We start from the raw sequence: 16,993 nt of genomic DNA, 5'->3' as shown, positions 1-16,993 counted from the left end.
CCACGATGGAAAACATTTCCTGAATTTTAGATTATATAAGCTACATAATAGTGCTTATTTTTTGGTGGCATCTATATTAACATTAGAGTTATTACAGAGAGTGGAGGTAGGTGGTCTGGTTTCACTTAAAGCAGTGAAGTCCCATAAGATTAAAAAATAGAGTCTGTTAGCCATGCTAATGATCCAAAATGGCGTGTATTAGTATTTGTAATAGCTTTATACAATTTTGTTGCCATGTTCTCTCTCAATAACTCTTTAATGGACCAACAAATTCTTTTTTTTTTTTTTAATTTTTTTTTTTTTTTACTCTCTAGGGTGGGAAGATGGGCCATATGTTTGCAATAATGATTTTAAATGACTTAATTAAACACCTTCCAGGTCTTGTGTTTACATTGACAGTAGTAGCAGCAAAGGCTGAGAGATTGCGATTGTGGCTACATTGCACTTCAGAAAGTTTTGAACGTACAGAAGAACGTTCACAAAAATGTTCAGAAGCAGGAAGGAGTTTGCTGAATTTTGCTAGATTAGGCAGGTTGTCCCAGAAGTCAAACTGTGTTACTGAAGCTGCGGAGGGCTTGGTGCTGGGCCTCGTCGCCTTTCTGTAGCTCCATCTGCTGGAACCAGCTGTCACATTCCAGTGTGACATTGCATTGCACCAGGATACAAAGTACTGCAGATATTTCGGTTACTGTACTACAAAATGTTGAAAACCTATATATCAAGATTTTTGCTAATTTTTGGGGAAAATATTACTATTTCCTTATCGTAGTTCACATTTTACTTAAAATGCTTCTTTAAAACCCTGATGAAGCTCCTAGGCAAAGTTTTTGCAGGGCTGAGCTTGTGCTTTCTTAGGTTTCAGATACATTTTGGGAATAGATTGACAGTGTTAGCTCATAGTTGGAGGACACAGTGGTCTAGTGGACTGGTTGGAACTAAAATGCCACATTTTTTGCATAGGGGTGATGGAAAATGACCTCCTATTTTGCAGATTTTCAGCTTTTCTCTTCACTTTAATAATAAAGCTTTCAGTCATCTTTTGTGGAAAAAACACTATCAGAAAAGAGTCTGAATGTTGGGATGGTTATTCAGATATACTTGACTTAATGGCTTGAATCTCGAATGCAAATCAAATAGAATGTGATACTGAACTTGCATGTAATATTATCTTTCTTTCTCTTTGACTCTAACTAAAATTGTCATCCTGAACTGATGAAATCTTCTCACTATGTCTGCATCAAAGTTTTTAATTTTGACCAGTCCGTGTTTCCTGCCAGAAAGGGAAAAAAATGCCAGAAAGATCCCAGGCTGTTCTGATTCAGAGTTCAAAATCAGTCTTGCTTTTTTTGTTTGTTTTTTTAATCCTCATGTAGCTTGCTTAGTGGTTTTTTGCACTCTGAAAAGGAGAGAATAACAACTGTCTGCTTCTTGAAGCCCTTGTGCCTAAGAATAACTCTTTAAAATGGCTTTAGTCTGAGTGCCAAAATACTGAGTGCCAAGAAAACTTGCTACTAGTACTTTTTTTCTGAGTATTGATTCAATAGGCAGGTTCAGAGAGTTATAAAGGTGTATTGAAGTGCTATGCTTGAATTTTTGTTTAACTGGAGAGCAGGTGGTATTGTTAGTGGTTGAGGTACTGTGAAGTATGCTTTGAAGATGACTTCTGAAATATGAAGTCAGTTTGTTGGAAGTTCTCAGGGAAACATAATCTGAAATTTCATGTAAAGCAATAATTGAAGGCAAAGCAACAATCCCCTATTTGTTAAAGTATTTTGTGTCGTTCCTATATATTTTTTTAATGAGAACCTAAAGTACTGTTCAGCAATAAAATTGAAACAAAAGCTTTTTTTTTTTTAAGTTGCAATAAAACCTATTACAGAGTAATTTATTTTGAAAATGCTTTGCACAGATTTAATGCAAGAACACCCCAAACCAAACAAAACCAAATACCAAACCAAGAAACATTTCAGCTCATATTAAGTACTGCAGGAAAATGTCTTTTGGGCCAAAATGTGTGTTTCATCCCTTCCATGTTCGTCACCACACTGAAGTCTGAAAGAAGTGAAGTGTAAGTCAGTATAAAAAAGTACAAATCAGTCTTTACAAAACGCTGGAGTAAGATGCATCGGTAACTATTTTGTGACCTACCAGTCAGTCTTTATTATTGCTAGGTAATGGAAAATCCAACCAAAAGGGAAATTGCATAACATCCCTCCCCGAATTCTCACTGAGTCTTATTTCAGAGATAATACAGACCTCTACCTTGATCTTGCAGTCCTTACAAAAACAAATCTCACAGATTTTGTCTGGCTTCTTACCATGAATGTGGCACACGTGATCTTGCGTTTTGCTTAATGCTTTTTTTTGTTTGTTTGCTGGGTACCTGAATGTGCTCAACACCATGGCAAGACAATGGTCTAGTGCAGCTCTTGTTGATTTCTCATTAGTTTTAATATGAACAGGATTACACCTTTAAAAATTGAGAGTAACTATGTCAGAAGTGTAGGTTGACCAGAGGCAGTAAAACTGAGAAGTTAGAGGACTTTGAGAAAAGGGTATTGTAAGGTTGTCTAAAGACCTTAAGACTTAAAAACCAAAAACACATGATATGAATCACATCTGTCCTTCAAAGTGACAAAGATTGTAGAGCATTTGAATTGAAAATGAAGAGCTGTTAACACTTGCTAAGCATCAATACAGACTGATTTATGACGAAAATTTAATTGCAGAGTTCCTGTAAATTTCTTTAATGCTGGATATATTTGTTTTGCTGGATATATTTTGACCCTGTGTGAGCTAATTTTTTCTGTGTACATTCCAATAGGTTATTGTAGTTCCAGGATGTTTGGGTTGATAATTTGTGATTTGCCAGACTATATTGTATATTTTTGTTATGCTTTTTCATTCTCTTTGATGCAGGCAGTTCTACTAACTGAGAGTAGTCACCCACAATGATGCATTTAGCCCGCTGTGAGCAGTCGTGGCAGTACAACACGGAAAGGGAACTGAAAAAATGACACCAATACTTTTTTATTTGTCTGAACAAACCTGTCTTAATGAATTTATTGCGTTGTTTGCCCATTCAAATACAGGATGAGAACTGTGAACATAATGCAACCTAGATCCTGCTTGGTGCCAGTTAAACAGTGGTGGAACCAAAGGCAGAACACAAGTCTACTGATGCCCTGGACTTTGTTGTGCTCACTTGACTGCTTTGCCACATCCCTGTGTTTTGTGAGCTTTCACTGAAACAGAAGGGCCGAAGGCTTGAGTAGCTTTTTAACAAAAGACCTGTGATGTTGCTGAGGCATCAACAACTTGGTGGCTTCAGAGCTGAGTTAACCTCAAAAATAAACTGTCATACTTCATGTGTAACTTGAAATACTGATTAAGATCATCTGAATTCCAGAATTTCATCACTGTTGTGTCTCTATACAGAATATTTGGAGAACATGAATACTGAAACATTTCCAATTGCTTTGTTGTTGTTCGAAGTAATGATGTTTCTGCAGCACCGAGGAGTCTTAGTCACAGGCCAGAAATGTGTTCAAGAACACAAAAAGATAAATGATGAGGTATTACTGGCTTCTTGGCACACAGAACAGGAAAGGATATGGTAGAATTCATTTTCTTGCATTAACTTATTTGCTTTTGAATTATGAAGAATTTTCTGTATTGTCTGAAAACTTAATAGTAACAAATTATTGTGAGAACTGCTTACTGGTTCTCCTTTTCATGGTAATGAGCGAGCTGTTCATCTGAGATTATTTCTGATCTCGTGTGGTTTTGGAAATATTTGCAAAAGAGAAGAATTCTTCCCAAGTGATGTGCTTGTTGTTTTCTTTGAATGTACAGATTTTTTCAGTCTCAGGCTCACAACATTTGTAATGCAGTGTTGCTCAAAGCAGTCATCTATTTAGAAAAGTAGTAGTCATCGATTTAGGAATGACCTGGCAAACTTGAAAAGGCTAAGGAAGGTAACCCCAGGTGTATCCTGGTATGTCGTAACATCTCTGTGATTATCCAGCATTATGAGAACAGCAAGTGGTGTCGTGGCAAGAACTTCTATATTCAGTGGTGATATTTTTGAATACATGCAATGAGAAGGACACCCGGGTGTCGGCGACAGTACCTACCACACATGGTGGCCTGCGTATCAGCAGGCCAGGCTGTGTTCATATGTTGGAGGTCTCTTAGATGGTTTTTTGTTAAGAACTGAAATGCAGACCTTTGAAATGTGCTTTGGGGTCCTCCTCACATCTGTGAATGGATTGAAGTGTTAGCACTGATGAAGCTTTGGTAGCCTGAGTGGCACAGTGTTTGCAGGGAACAATATGGTTTTACTACTCCTTCCTCTTTTGGAAAAAATGAAGCTGCTTAGGGCAAATGACACTCATCTCTTTTCAGTTCCATTTCATACTCTATCACAGAATCATATAGGTTGGAAAAGACCTTTAAGATCATAGAGTCCAACCGTAAACCTAACACTACCAAGACCACCACTACACCATGTCCCTAAGCACCTCATCCAAACATCCTTTAAATACCTCCAGGGATGGCAACTCAACCCCTTCCCTGGGCAGCCTGTTCCAATGCTTGATAACCCTTTCAGTGAAGTAAAATTTCCTAATATCCAGTCTAAACCTCCCCTGGCACAACTTGAGGCCATTTCCTCTTGTCCTATCACTTGTTACCTGGGAGAAGAGACCGACCCCCACCTCCCTACAACCTCCTTTCAGGTTATTGTAGAGAGCAATAAGGTCTCCCCTCAGCCTCCTTTTCTCCAGGCTAAACAACCCCAGTTCCCTCAGCCGCTCCTCATAAGACTTGTGCTCCAGACCCTTCACCGGCTTCGTTGCCCTTCTCTGGACATGCTCCAGCACCTCAATGTCTCTCTTGTAGTGGGGGGCCCAAAACTGAACACAGTATTCGAGGTGCGGCCTCACCAGTGCCGAGTACAGGGGCACAATCACTTCCCTAGTCCTGCTGGCCACACTATTTTTGATACAAGCCAGGATGCCATTGGCTTTCTTGGCCGCCTGGGCACACTGCTGGCTCATGTTCAGCCAGCTGTCAACCAACACCCCCAGGTCCTTTTCTGCCAGGCAGCTTTCCAGCCACTCTTCCCCAAGCCTGTAGCGTTGCATGGGGTCGCTGTGGCCCAAGTGCAGGACCTTGCACTTGGCCTTGTTAAACTTCATACAATTGACCTCGGCCCATCGATCCAGCCTGTCCAGGTCCCTCTGCAGAGCCTTCCTCCCCTCCAGCAGATCAACACTCCCCCACAACTTGGTGTCATCTGCAAACTTACTGAGGTTGCACTCGATCCCTTTGTCCAGATCATTGATAAAGATGTTAAACAGAACTGGCCCCAACACAGAGCCCTGGGGAACACCGCCTGTGACCGGCTGCCAACTGGAGTAAACTCCATTCACCACCACTCTTTGGGCCCGGCCGTCCAGCCAGTTCTTTACCCAGCGAAGAGCACACCCATCCAAGCCATGAGCAGCCAGTTTCTCCAGGAGAATTCTGTGGGAATCAGTGTCAAAGGCTTTACTGAAGTCTAGACAGACAACATCCACAGCCTTTCCCTCATCCACTAGGCGGGTCACCTTGTCGTAGAAGGAGATCAGGTTGGTCAAGCAGGACCTGCCTTTCCTGAACCCATGCTGGCTGGGCTTGATCCCTTGGTTATTCTCTACGTGCCGTGTGATAGCACTCAGGATGATCTGCTCCATCAGCTTCCCCGGCACCAAGGTCAGGCTGACAGGCCTGTAGTTCCCCGGGTCCTCCTTCCGGCCCTTCTTGAAGATGGGTGTCACATTTGCTAATCTCCAGTCAGCAGGGACCTCCCCAGTTAGCCAGGACTGCTGGTAAATGATGGAAAGGGGCTTGGTGAGCACATCTGCCAGTTCCTTCAGTACTCTCAGGTGGATCTCATCAGGCCCCATAGACTTGTGCGTGTCTAAGTGGTGCAGCAGGTCACTAACCATTTCCCCCTGGATTATGGGGGCTCCATTCTGGTCCCCGTCCCTATCTTCCAACTCCGGGGGCTGGGTACCCAGAGAACAATTGGCCCTGCTATTAAAGACTGAGGCAAAGAAGTCATTAAGTACCTCAGCCTTTTCCTCATCCTTGGTCGCTGTGTTCCCTCCCCCGTCTACTAGGGACTGGAGATTCTCCTTAGCTCTCCTTTTGCTGCTAATGTATTTGAAGAAGTATTTTCTGTTGTCTTTTACAGCAGCAGCCAGATTGAGCTCTAGCTCAGCTTTGGCCCTTCTAATTTTCTCCCTGCACAGCCTCGCTACACCTTTGTAGTCCTCCTGAGTTGCCCGCCCCTTCTCCCAGAGGTCGTAGACTCTCCTCTTTTTCCTGAGTTCAAGCCAGAGCTCTCTAGTCAGCCAGGCCGGTCTTCTTCCCCGCCGGCTCGTCTTTCGGCACCTGGGGACAGACCACTCTTGTGCCTTTAGGACTTCCTCCTTAAAGAATGTCCAGCCTTCCTGGAATCCTTTGCCCATAAGGGCTGCCTCCCAGGGGACTCTCTCAACCAGTCTCCTGAACAGGCTGAAGTCCGCCCTCCGGAAGTCTAAGGTGGCAGTTTTGCTGACCCCCCTCTCCGCTTCTCCACGTATCAAAAACTCTATCATTTCGTGATCACTCTGCCCAAGGCGGCCTCCAACCACCACATGGCTCACAAGTCCTTCTCTGTTGGTGAACAAGAGGTCCAGCGGGGCACCTTCCCTCGTTGGCTCAGTCACCAGCTGCATCAGGAAGTTATCTGCCACACGCTCCAGGAACCTCCTGGACTGTTTCCTCTCTGCTGTATTGTATTTCCAGCAGACATCCGGCAGGTTGAAGTCCCCCACAAGAACAAGGGCTAGCGATCGTGAGGCTTCTCCCAGCTGCTTATAGAATAGTTCATCTGTCTCCTCATCCTGGTTGGGGGGTCTGTAACAGACTCCCACCACAATATCTGCCTTGTTGGCCTTCCCCCTGATTCTCACCCATAGACACTCCACCCTGTCATCACCATCATCGAGCTCTAAACTATCCAGACACTCCCTGACGTAGAGGGCTACCCCACCACCTCTCCTGCCTTGCCTATCCCTTCTGAAGAGTTTATAGCCATCCATCGCCGCACTCCAGTTGTGCGAGTCATCCCACCATGTTTCTGTGATGGCCACCATATCATAGTTTTCCTGATGTACAATGGCTTCCAACTCCTCCTGCTTGTTACCCATGCTGCGTGCATTGGTGTAGAGGCACTTCAGCTGGGCTGTCATCCGTGTCTCCTTCATAGAAGAACGCCCCTTGTGTGCTTTGAGGCGTTTCACTGGCGTTTCCCTCTTGGCTCCTGTTGCCTCAGTATCCCCTAGCTCAACTCCGTTCAACTTCGGCTGTGCCCCAGCGTACCCCGCACATCTCGGAGACACAGGACGAGTGCCTTCGCTGGCACCCACTCCCTCTAACCGTGGCACGTCGTCCCTCAGCTTCTCTCGGGCAAGCCTGATATTACCCCCCTCCCCCTTCGAGTCTAGTTTAAAGCTCTGTCGATGAGCCCCGCAAGTTCCTGAGCAAAGATTCTCTTTCCCCTTTGAGAAAGATGAATCCCATCAGACGCCAGCAAACCCAGTGCTGTGTAGGCCATCCCATTGTCAAAAAAACCAAATCCGTGGCGATGACACCAGCCACGGAGCCATGTGTTAATAGATTGGGTGTCTCTCTTCCTTCTTGTGTCGCTGCCCACAACTGGAAGGAGAGAGGAGAAAATAACCTGTGCTCCAGAGTCCCTTACTAGCCGTCCCAAGGCTCTGAAGTCTCTTTTGATCGCCCTAGGACTTCATGTTGCAGCTTCATCGCCCCCCACATGGAAGAGCAGTAGGGGGTAATAGTCCGAGGGCCGTACCAGGCTAGGGAGTACCCTCATGACATCCTTCACATGGGCCCCCAGGAGGCAGCAGACTTCCCTAAGAGGAGGGTCCATCCGGCATATCGGACCCTCGGTTCCCTTCAGAAGGGAGTCACCCACAACTATAACCCGTCTTCTCTTCCTTGTGGAGATGGTGTTAAGATGAGAGGTATGTTCTTCCGACCTGGGCGACACCTCTGGTGTAGATAGACTATAAAGAGGTTGTTTAAGAATTCATTACTTTTTTCCTGACTACGTGGCTAGAGGCAACCCTCTCTAAATCTCTTCGTACAGATAGAGAGAATATAATGCTAATTGTTGTTCCCGTAGTGAGCTTTCCACCACCATACTAGTAAGGTGTGCTGCCAAGTGTATGCGCTATTGATGCAGGTAGCTTAAAACAGCTGCAGAAATATGTGTTGGTGCAACCCAGTCCTTTCTACCAGCGCTATGAGTGTTTGTGCTGCCTTTTAATAGCATAAGATTAGCATTATCATGCAAAAATTGAAACTGTATGTTACACAGGGAGCCCTTGATATAAAGGGAGTAAAGGAGGCCAAAGCACCGTATTGTCTAAATCGTTAAATATAAAATAAAATCAAGAGCAAATACTTCAAAATTACTTAACAGGAAACTGTTAAGCTGAATTTGTAACCCTTCAGATGAACAGCTATGTTCTCCTTGCCTCCGATGGGTGCCAAACAGTTTCTGTTGTGTTGCAGAAGAAATGTTTCAGTGGGACAGCAGGAGCAGAAGCCAGCTGTGCAGTATAGGTAACGCTATTGCAGCAGGCAAGCCAGAACTCAGGTTGGTATTCACTAGAGCAGGTTTGTTGAAGTTTCTGAATAAGATGAAAGTAGTGTCAGTCATTACTGAGCCCAGTTGCACTGGTGCTGTTCAGGCCCCTGAGATAGAAGGTCCCTAGTATGATTACAGAGATTTTGCTGTGAAATTTCTTTGGAATGGGAATATAATCTTTCCATTAGATGCTTTTCTTTGATCTTGCATCTCACTTGCTTTATGTGTTTGGGACTAGTCTATATTTGGGAAAACACGGTGTGCTTCCACTTCTCCCTGCTCCCAGAGTCTCCTGTTAATGGAGAGAAGAGTCAACTAATGAATCACTAGCATTTGGTCTTCTCTGTGGTGGTTTCTCCTCAAGTACTAGTTTAGCTCAATTGTGCTTGACTCTTTGTATTTTATTCTCTTCCTCAGAATTAAGTTACCTGTGCACACTACCTCAACTGACTTAGGCAGATAACGTAGATTCGGCAGAGAAATGCATCCATATTTTAGGATATGACTGATTTAACTTGCTTTCAGTGTTTCACAATACTGAAGGAGCTCTTGAATTACTATTAAAAGCATTACTATAAAGGTACAAACTTCAGACTTACCTTTTTTTGCAAAGTTCTGATAATTACTGAGGTAAAATGAGTCAGTAGTTCAGCATTTTGCAGAATACAAGGTTCAAGATCCTTTTTATAAATGAAATCCATAAAACCCAATGACGAATCATAAAGCGTATGTCGCAAACTTATAGTAAGAAACCAGTCAATATCATGCACACAGTGAAATAAAATTTATGCAGAAATATGGTAACTCCCATGCTCAAAAAATCCTTCCCTCCCCCCCACTTTTGACCATGGAAAATATAATGATTCTTTACTTTTGAAAGTGCTTTACTTTTCATTAATATTCAGAAATTTAATTTTGCTTAGTTCTGCTTATTTATTTTGTTCAATATTGCTGTTGGCATAAAAAGGATTTGATGTTTAAGTAAAAAGGGCATTGCCTAGGATGTCCCAAGTAATTGCACTTCTGACTAGAGACAGTGGGGATGCAGTGGAGTAAGGAGATCAGGTCTTACCTTAAGTCAGAGGATACACTGTAATTATGATTTGTGAAGCACCCCCAGTCATGGTCCCCGGGGCAGAGAACGATGATTTCATAAATAAACCACAATGAGAACCATATGACTATCCTTGCAAGACCTGCCACCAAGAAGCAAAAAAGGAAAGAAGCTTCTAAAACCAACGGGAAAATAGCCTAAATTTGGAAATATTTCAGATCTTAATTGTTTATATTTGTTTTCTTTCGTTAAAAGAAAATATTGATATATGTGAGGGAAGAGAGGTTGGATGCTGAAGGTTGTCTGAGCGTGTAATTGTTACCAGAGAAGTGATATGCAAATAAAACCCTGCCAACTCAAGTCTTGAAGAACTTGGCAGAAACAGCCAGAGCCTTCACCATACAGAACTTGAAAGACCATTTGGAGAATACAGTATCAATTAGAAATTGTATAAACAGCTGGTGAAACTGATGAGTAATCTTTTCAGAGTAGCTCATGATCCTGCCATAGAAGCACCCCAGTTAATTTTAAGTTGTAAGCAGTAGTTATTCCCAACTGGGGAAAAAAAAAACAGTAATGTCTTTTATCTCCTGCTGTGGCCGAGGTACATAGTGCTGTTAACAAACACGTAATGGAGTCATTAACGGGGCATCCTGTGGATGTATTACAATAATTTTTATACCAAATGCAGCACAGGCTTTTCCTGTATAGGATGTCATAAAAATAGCAAGAGATTTAATCAGGTATGTTAATGCCTTCAGACTATCTTCCTGAAATTATCCTTTGCTTGTTTATCATTTTTGGGTCTTTCTTCAGCGGTTGATGTCTTCAGTATTAGTACTGCTTTGTGTAATCTAACAAATAAGACTGGATATAGGAGGAAAGAAATGTATAATTTTTAACATTAGATGCTCTTGGAGAAACTAACTTAGCTAATTAAATCATAGCTGGTCAACTTCTACAGTCCAGCTGTCATAATGAGAGAGATGACTGTTCTTGCTGCTGGTAGTGGCCCTTCTTACATACAGGACCAGTACTGCTGACGTGCCGGCAAAGCAGTTTGGGAGCATACACTGTTTTATTTTGGGTAAAATCGGCCAAATGACTTCACTGATTAAATTTTTTATGCCAACCCATGTCATTTTGCATGGCATTAAAGAGAGATTTTTACAAAGAACGTGTAAAGTCTCGCTACCTCCCAAATTTATAGGACCCAACAATAAGCAGTAGTTTGGCTGGTGGATTGAAGCCTGTTTTGCAGAGATTCCTTGCTGGGGAGAAGTACTTCCTCATCTCTTTTGCCTATCTGCTTCTCACATTTGCAGCAATTAATGCCTCAATTCTCCTGTATGTCGGCTGGCCTCATATGACTCTCCGTTCTGGTTCACAGGTTTCCGATGTGGTCCACTGCCACATGCAGTAATTTTTGTTGTTTCAGATCTGTAATTACAGGGATATTTGACTTCTGCCTAGTTTGTACTGAATGAAAGGGAGCTGATGCTGCCACTGATTTCAGACAGGTCTGTAGATCAAAGATATGCTGGCAGCTGCCAGCACCTTCTACATTGGTAGTAAGTATCCAGTGATATATGAACTTCATGTGTCATGGACCAGCTTCCAAATCGCTCATTTGTAGTATGTTGTACGTGAACTAGCGATGCTCATAACTCTTCATCGTATCATCCGTAATGACCAATCAGAGAGTACGGTATCGCAGGCAGGCAGATACTGCCCTACCCTGCGCTCGCAGTGTGACTGTCACTCAGAGCTGGTTAAGTAGCACCGAGTGCTGCTGCTGCTGCTGCTGCTGCTAGATGTTCCTGCCTAAATGCTGAGTGGGCATACAAATGACTATGTCAAAAAACACAAGAGATTTAGCGGAAAGGTAAGTAGCAGCGCGCAGCATTTTCCGTTTGGCTTAGAGGAGGTTCTGATCTTGCTGTTGAAAGCAGGAGAGAATCTGCAGCCCACTGAAGCATGACTAATCAGTTTGCTAAAATGCTTAGCACTTTCTAGTTTAAAGTATTTCTTCCCTATTGTTAACAGCAACAAATGATGATTTGTAGCATTTATGTAAGGTGTGTATTGTGTTTGGATCTTAAGCCCTTTACTTGGGAACTACATCAAATGTCAGGTTTCCTTGGAGCATGAGGGAAGCGTGCAACTTGTATGTTTGCTGCTGTGTGCAACTTATATTTTTGCTGCTGCTGGGGGTGGCACTGTGTTAATAATTCTTATTCCAGAAAAGATGTCAAGTAATTAATACATCTTATTTGTGCTTTGAGCTTCAACAGTGGTTTTTTCTTTGTCACCTTTCTGTTTCAAAGGAATATTTTGGAAAGGTTTATTTGTATTGAATGGGGTAATTCTCTTGCATGACAAGAAAACAAACAAAAAACCCAGGTAGAACGTTACTAGTCTAAATATTTTAAAACAGATGATAATATGTTTTGTATAGTGTTAAATATGCTGTTTGGTTCAGGGACACAGGTTTAAAAAAAGCAGGTAAGAATTGTAATACATGTAAACAATAATTGGCAAAGTTTTAATTCTTACAGTAAGTAAGGCTCAGAATAGCTAGGCAGACATGATATTGCATATTGTATGAGACGGATGCCAAGACTTGGTTAATCAATGTTTGCAAAGCACTTGGGGAGTCTCTTGGGTGCAGAAGGATTTGTAAGGTATGTGAAGTGTGATGACAACAGCCGCTATGAACAGTGTCATATAATGTTTCTCTCAAATTTATAATCCTGTTTTTCACATATATAATTATGCTTTTTATTTCTTTACAGTCATTATTCTTAAAAACAAAACCAAACCACTGCTGCAGTTGGTGGTTATTACTGATGCTATCTGTTTGTTCTGTGCTCCCCTATCTTTTCCTTAAGATGATACCAGACTTTGCTTTCTGTTTTTCCTTTCAGCAGGGTATGTGTTCTGCCAGTTTTAAGGAAGTAACATAGTTTCTAAGTCACAAGACGGATCACATCAGTTAGAGCTGTTCAAAGTCAGGAACATGACGAGGATTTGTTTGTATTTTGTTGGGGAAGCTTTTTTGTACAGACTTGTATGCAACATATTAGTGCAGTATAGCTCTTTGATCATTAGATGCAGATGTTTCAACTCCCCTAACATTGGCCAGGTTACCTTAACTTTGTTAGTGCAAAGCCTTATTGTTTCTTCTGTGGATTTTTTTGTCCAGCAGTTCTGGTGGTGATGAACTTGGGCCAAACTTATTCAGCTGGTCTGTATTATCCTGTTGCCAGCAACCCAAAGACCAGCTGAGAACCCTTGTGACAGGTCAGGGTGACATCTGAATGTTGTAAAGGAGAAAAGTACAGCCAGAGTAAGCCACTGAGATAATCTTCTGACTTTGAGATGCAGCAGCAGTTTTTTTGTTTGAGTGCAGTAGCACTTCTTAGGCACAGTGATGTTCCCAGGAGCACGTACAATGCGAAATTTTTACCCACCTGCAAGTCTGTAGTGGTCTACTGCTCAGAAACCATACTGAATATGAGCTGAACTAAAGCAGATGTTCCAGCAGCAGTCGATATAATAATCTGATGCAGTTTGGCAGTGTCTCATCCTTAAAGTGACAACATTATCATAATGTCACCAGCCTGTAGTCTCTGTCAGCCTTACACACAGTCAGATGTGCGTTGTCACCCAGTGCTTCTGTGTTCCTGATACCTGAGCTTATCAAATTGCCACACTCCTACACGGTAAAGTCTGCATGTCCAGGCTCTTATTTACAGCACATGCAGTTTATCTTATTTTCAAAAAGTACAAAACTTTAATTGCTTTCCATGTGTCACAGAGTAAGAGCACAGTTTAAAAGCAAACAAACAAACAAACAAACAAAACCAAATACAAACATAATGGAAGACACTTTCATTTTTTGCAATCACTAGAAATGGAATAGCAGATTATACGTGGGAATAAGGCTAGAAATGAAGATGCGGAGTTCAAGTGTAGCAGTAATGCACCGGTAGAAGGAGAACAGATGTGCTTGAGTTTATTCTGTCTTCTTCTGGCAGGTCACCTACATCAGACCTCAACATGGCATTGCATGAGTGTATGGCAGCTCTGGATTTATTTCTTAACAACAAGTTCTCAGATGCTTTGGCTTCTTTACAAGCAAAGTAAGTTGATTACTTTTACTAGTTTTCCTCTGTTTATTTTTCTTTGCTTCACCATCTCTCAGGATAATTGACTAGACAGCTAGTTCTCTGTTAATAGTTGGTAAGACTGCATGGTTTTTGTTCAGAAGGGGGTGGTAAGTTAATGTGTTAAGTTTTGGGGAAGACAAAATAAATGCTTTACACTTGGGTGAGTAAATAACAAGATTGATCAAAGGTAAATACAAAAAGTACAGAATTGTTGTCCAAAGAAATAACCCCTCAGGTGTAGTACAGTATGTGAGATTCTTGCTCCTGGAAGAATAAAAACCATGTTCAGTAACTTTTTTTTTCCCTCCTTTCCCATATTATTCTGCATACTGTCAGAATTTGAGAATTTATAGTTTTGTGTCCAAATGAGCAACTGACCATGAATTGCCAGGTTTGGGACACATTACTTTAGGTATGAATTCTTTTTTTGTTTGTTTTTTAATAACCACTTGCAGAAACTTTCTCACAGCTTATTTTGCAATTCAGTGTTGTGGTCATGCACTCTGTTTCCTAATTACATTGCAGCCCAGCATGTAATGAGTGGCCCAGCTGCAAGCAGTGAGGTCATAAAATAGCTTCTAAAAATTGTTGTGTCTTTACAATGTCTGTGATTTTTTCATACCCTGTCCTGAAGTTACCTGTGCTCTTGGCTTATTGAAGTCTGTGGTTAATTCACATTTTTTTCCCCCAGTTTGCTCCATTTATTTTTGAGCCATCAGCAAATCACATCATGCCTTCTTTCAGGCCACTGGGATATGAAACAAGTAAAATTAATAGGTAATGCAGTAGTGTGTGTTTGATATGCATCAGGTGTAACTATAGTGAATACTCCATATCTGCTTTGCTGAGGTATCAGCCTCAGTCTTTGATGCCAGAATCTGTAGCTTAACCATGTAAGTACACTCTGTGAAAGACATTCATGATAAATTGTAGGCTCAGATGTATTGATAATACTGGTTTTATTCACAGCAGTGTTGTTTTGTGTTTATATATCATCAGAAGATATCATAAAAATGGTAGGAAGAATAAACTGTGTTTTCATTAAACTCTGACAGTAAAGCCCCTGTGCCCATCTGGAAATGCTTACTCAGTGCTTAGCATAAAATAGGGAGATATTTTATTGAAGGAGGTTTCCAAAACACTGCAAAAGCTACTGAGGCTGTGGGGTGTTTTTTTCTGTAAATCCATTTTTCTTCTATTGCATATGGTTTTCATTCAGCTTTTGTTGGGCCCTACAGAATATATTTCATGAGCTGATATTCTGGTTTTGTACCTGACTGTATTCCACACTGCAAAACCATTTTGAAACTGATTTTTCATGTTAGCCTGTTGTTATGAGGAGGCCCTTATTCATGTTGCCTTTGGCAGTGAGGGAAATACAGACTTAGGATCTTTGCAAGTGTAATGCAGAAACAGGATGCTAAGTTTCCCCACAGATGATATCCATTATGGACATACTCCATCTCTTTAGGGAATGACAAGAGCTGTAGAGTGGGCACATGTGGTAATACTGAGTATTTTCTTTAGGAGTCATCAGTTCCTCACTGTTGCCTTTTAGCGTGCTGAGATTTGAAATTGGTTTTCACAGTCCATAAACATACTATCTTTGTTTAAAGAAATACTTTTCAGTTTTTACATGCTTGTAAAGAATTTCATATGATGGATTTTGCAGCTTTACCACTTATGTTGTAGGACATACTCTGCTCTGTATTACATTATTGCAGATTCACTAAATTACTCACATTTGGCTTCCACAATAAGTGTATTTTCAACTGATTTGTACCATGTGTAACTGAGAGCAGATTTGGCAATGTATGAGAGTTAAAATCAGAAGATCTTTCCTAGCAGCTTAAAAATAAACATCTGAGGATGGAGTCTAGACTTGTGTTGAAGTAAAGCTCTTTTTTTCCTGTTAGAAAAGCAAATCTATCATAAAGAAGAGATCTCGTTTCATAAAAAAAGTAATCTGGCGGTTTTGCTTCATGTTACATAACTTTTCTTTTTTCCTCAGCTACCTTTTAGGTTTTGGAGTCAGTTTTCTTTATTATCATTAACAGTCATTGTACAATAGTGGGCTCCAATTATCTTGTGGTTTCTGCAGTAAGTTTAATTAAATTAATCTTTTATATGGAGTATTCACACTAAGTCTAAGAACTCTTAAGAAATTCCTTAAATTCAGTCACCAAACACAGCAGTGATTTCAATATGTGACCTGTTAACTGTGACAATGAGTATCACTGAAACTGTTTAGTCACTGGAGTGGGGAAAAAATCTCATCTTCCTGCTCAACCCGGAGATACATACAGTAAATCGATTAAAAGCTGACTAGATTTTAGCCCTCATGAAATTGGAAACAGATAAGCATAAATTAAAGACTTGATTCTGGTGAGATGTCCCCTTTCCTTCCCCAAGGCAAATGTTTAATATTTTAATAATTATCCTGAGGGAAAGCATGACATAATCACCTGATAGTTTGCTGATGTTGAATCACCTGGGAGAATGGTAAATAATAAAGATAAGTTCATGACACAGAGTAATCTGGATCATTGGATGAGCTGCAACACATCTGCGTTCCTGCTTGCAGTATTATAAGAACAATATGAGAATGATTCATTCTGGGCAGTTAACTTTATTCTGAAAATAGTTTCCAAAAAGCACTTGGTGGTGTTTGGTGGAATGTTAATTCTAGAATGACTGTGTTTGAAAGGTAAGTTCAGTCCTTTGATGTGGGAGTATCTCAGGTAGGTGTGAAGAGATTGTGTTACTGCTCTGCTAGTTACTCGTGAAACTCGTATTGGAATAGCGTAGTTTTGTGGTACCTATTTACTATCACTGGAATTTTTAATATAAACCCAATTTACAGTATTAAATGTTATCTTGTATATTCTGATCTTTAAAAAGTTTAAAGAGGTTACTAAGGAATGGAAGCCTTTTATAATGTCTGTCTTCAGTGGTGTGGTGAAAAGTTCTTGCCCTTGCAGAACAAAAGTAAACATGAGGTTGTTCAGTGGGGAGGAAGAGCTTTCTCTGGGAACTGATCTAACAAAGAAGGTGTGTGAT

At 41.2% G+C, this 16,993-nt stretch overlaps 1 protein-coding gene across 1 annotated transcript in view; it reads left to right on the top strand.

Moving 5' to 3' along the window:
* The window catches only part of TTC39A (tetratricopeptide repeat domain 39A), a 55,324-nt gene that overhangs the window by 1,460 nt on the left and 36,871 nt on the right, over positions 1–16,993 (top strand). Inside the window, exon 2 of the mRNA XM_075508738.1 lies at positions 13,802–13,906. Within this exon, the coding sequence (XP_075364853.1) occupies positions 13,802–13,906 (105 nt within the window). The remainder of the gene's footprint in view (positions 1–13,801; positions 13,907–16,993) is intronic.

The sequence above is a fragment of the Mycteria americana genome, chromosome 7 (assembly GCF_035582795.1).
Source record: "Mycteria americana isolate JAX WOST 10 ecotype Jacksonville Zoo and Gardens chromosome 7, USCA_MyAme_1.0, whole genome shotgun sequence".
Taxonomy (NCBI): Eukaryota; Metazoa; Chordata; class Aves; order Ciconiiformes; family Ciconiidae; genus Mycteria; species Mycteria americana.
Note: the sequence above shows the minus strand (reverse complement) of the source record. Positions and strands in the feature narration are given on the sequence as shown.